Consider the following 3141-nt stretch of genomic DNA (forward strand, 5'->3'; position numbering starts at 1 on the left):
TACGAGTAGAGATATAAAATATACTTTTCAAAAAATCAATGATATAACCAAAGTCAGGAGTGCAATACCTAAATTAGTACATTGACATTTACCCATGAGTCGTAGATATTAAAATTTGTTAGAAATGGTTAAATCCTGGCCTTTCATTGGCCGAAATTCAATGGAAATTCCTATTTTGAGACTTTTTTTTATATCGTTAGATAAAAATATAACTTAAAATTCTAGAAATCAGTCATTCTTCAATCCATTATCTATTAATTGTGTTTAATTTACTTTCAGAAAAAAAAAATACAGTAGTGTTTACCGCAGTATATACATAAAAAAAAAATGAAGAGACAAATTATTGCACTCATACATTGATTATTCGCAAAACATTCAGTATTTGAAATTTCAGAAAATTATATTTATTTTTATAGATTTCAAGAAAATGCAGGCTCCACCTAAGTTGTTTTTTCTTGGCATCATCTTTATTGTTGTGGCGTGTTCAAATGTCAAGACCCAGGAAAACAGTGCCCTACTCGGAATTAAAACTGTCTCGGATGATATAACCAAAGGAGCTTTTACTAATGCTGTAAATAATGTGGTAAAGAAAGTAGCACCTTTTATACGTATTTTTCCCTCTGTTATAAAACTTATTTTTGGCCTATCTTCAAGGCCAACCGAATCTCCTGAACTAAAATTTCTCCGGAACCTATCCGACACCATTAACAGAAGATTCGACCAAATAGATGTTCACTTTTTGGATGTCACCAGATTGATTCGTTGGTCAACTACTCAAACCGTTTACTCAGATTTGGAGGCCAAGATCCATGTTGTTTCGGAACACTTTACTCGATTATTTCAAGTACCAGAGTCAGGATATAACGAACAAAAGAACATATTTATCCAAAGCTATGAGACAGATTATTTTGACAGTGGCTCCAAACTGTTTGCAGCATTTATGTTCGACAATGGCGCAATTAGTGAAGGTTTGATTAGACCAGCGATGAATTACACAGATAATGACAGAGCGAAGATGAGGACCTTTATGCTGGGTATATTAAAATTGCTTATCGTTTCTGCAAAACTAGAAATAGGATACTTGACTCTAAAGGGGTACGACAATATTATTCTTTTCTATATTCACGAATGGAATAACCGAATTAAACGGGTTCAAAACAAAATGCAAACAGTTGATTTAGAATTGGAAAACATATATTATACCCAGTCATTAAAAGACATCGATACATTTACATTTGACAATTTTTATCTTGACTATGAAAAGTTTAGTCAACGTTTGTACGACAAACTTTCATCAAAGTATTTCTGGAGAGACTGGCTTGTCATAGTTCACACTCATATGCGCGGTGTTTATTCACACTCCCATGTCTGTAAAGGAATAATGAAAACTGCTCATGGTAAGGATATCGTAATTGATAGCGTCCAGAAAGGGGAACCATATTTAAATGTTACCGTTGCTCAACTCCTATACAAGTCATTACAGAAAACGTGTCAAAACACAGCGAACTTCTTTCCATGTGCACCTGAACATCCTTGTTCGTATCCTTATGGCAATTGTATGGGCCGTAGATCTTGTAATGATTACCTAGTAGGGAGCAGACCATGTCGAAGAATAAGACGTTGTGGAAGTTACAAGAATTCGGAAAATGCTGACACTATCTACAGTTGGTTCAGTGAAAATGCAAAATCTTGCTCTACATTTTCTTCGGTGGGAATCATGCCTATTGGTCAAAGAGCATATCATTCAGGCCCTACTGGAAATTCATCAAGCCGATTCTTTCTTGGAGATTTAAGTCCATGTGATTACAAAGTACATTTCTTTGGCTAAATACAATGTATTAAAGTTTTATTTAAAAATATTTTAAATGATTACAATAGAGAAAGCACTTTCATAACTCAATTTCCTTCAATTTTTCTCAGCAGAAGATTTAGTGGATGATTTTTGAAAAAAAAAATTACTAGTTCGATTGAAATGGAATCTCTCTCTCTCTCTCTCTCTCTCTCTCTCTCTCTCTAAGTCGAACTTGAAATAATGTAAATGTTTCTCTCGCAATTAAACAAAGGTGTGCAAAAATATTTTCGTGTATACAGCAAGCTGCAGTTCTAATCAAAGGACTACAAAAGGAGGACCATAGGCATGTGTTTCTTACAGAAATCTAAAAATGATGTGACATACACGTAAAATGTGTTGTATAATAGATTTCTTTAATATTGAAATAGGTTAGTATATATCATTATAAACTAACTTAAAAATATAATTGCTAAAGCTGTTATAAAGTAACTATTAGATTGATTGATTGTATGTTTTTTACGTCCCGTCGAGAATTTTTCACTCATATATAGACGTCACCATATACTGCATGGTGAATGGCTTCATATAAAGACCTTTACTCGGCACTCAGGGCCATTGCGCAGTGAGGGATCTTTATCGTGCCAACGTTTGCTGTGACACGGGGCCTCGGTTTTAAGGTCTCATCCCAAGGACCCGCAACTTTCACTCCAAAGCTCCGAGCGCATGGCGATGGAACAGCCCGTGTGTAGAAGTTCCAACTCCCCGTCGATTCTCATTCGGCAGTCACTTGGAATTACTTGGAAGTATTTGGAAGCATTTGGAATTCCAAGTACTTCAAAGTCATTCGGAAGAATTTTATTTGGAAGAATCTGAACTTAATTTGGAATCTATTTGGAACCATTTGGAAGTGCAGAGATGAAACTTAGTCTATATGTGTTTAATGAGCAGATTGTTATGTTATCAGGTGATCGGGTTCGAGGTCTTGTCTCGGGCTCGACCTCGTGGATTTTGAAATCAGGCGGTTCAAACCTAAACAGTGTTGCATCAAGATCGCATTAAAAGAGGATTGATCTTCTATCAAGTAAATGTAGTGCAATGGAGATAATTAACATTTTCTGAGTTCATGACTCGGTGGTGTCTAAATCTTCATTTTATGTCGCAACTTGTCTTTGAAAAAAGTTAGACCACAGGGGCTTGTGTAGAGAAAATAAATCAGAAAATTAGTACCTCGGAGAAAAATTGCTGAAACTGTGAAAAGTGTCTTTTTTTGGAATTACTCGTCATGTCAGTGCATGTTCTGATGATAATACAACGTGTTCGACTTTTATTACTTCCGTAAATACATGAAG

At 35.2% G+C, this 3141-nt stretch overlaps 1 protein-coding gene across 1 annotated transcript; it reads left to right on the forward strand.

Annotated features, from left to right (window-relative positions):
• Nucleotides 1-427: 427 nt before the first annotated feature.
• Nucleotides 428-1828, forward strand: LOC133195168 (uncharacterized). Its single transcript, XM_061331029.1, has one exon. It carries the CDS (start codon nucleotides 428-430, stop codon nucleotides 1826-1828), a length of 1401 nt encoding a protein of 466 aa, XP_061187013.1.
• The last annotated feature ends 1313 nt before the right edge of the window (nucleotides 1829-3141 follow it).

The sequence above is a fragment of the Saccostrea echinata genome, unplaced genomic scaffold (assembly GCF_033153115.1).
Source record: "Saccostrea echinata isolate AGI-Se365-2 ecotype Australia unplaced genomic scaffold, CSIRO_AGI_Sech_v1 ptg000029l, whole genome shotgun sequence".
Lineage (NCBI taxonomy): Eukaryota > Metazoa > Mollusca > Bivalvia > Ostreida > Ostreidae > Saccostrea > Saccostrea echinata.

Excerpts from the sequence above, each read along its gene's own strand:
- LOC133195168 (XM_061331029.1), top strand. The coding sequence starts at position 428 with ATGCAGGCTCCACCTAAGTTGTTTTTTCTTGGCATCATCTTTATTGTT.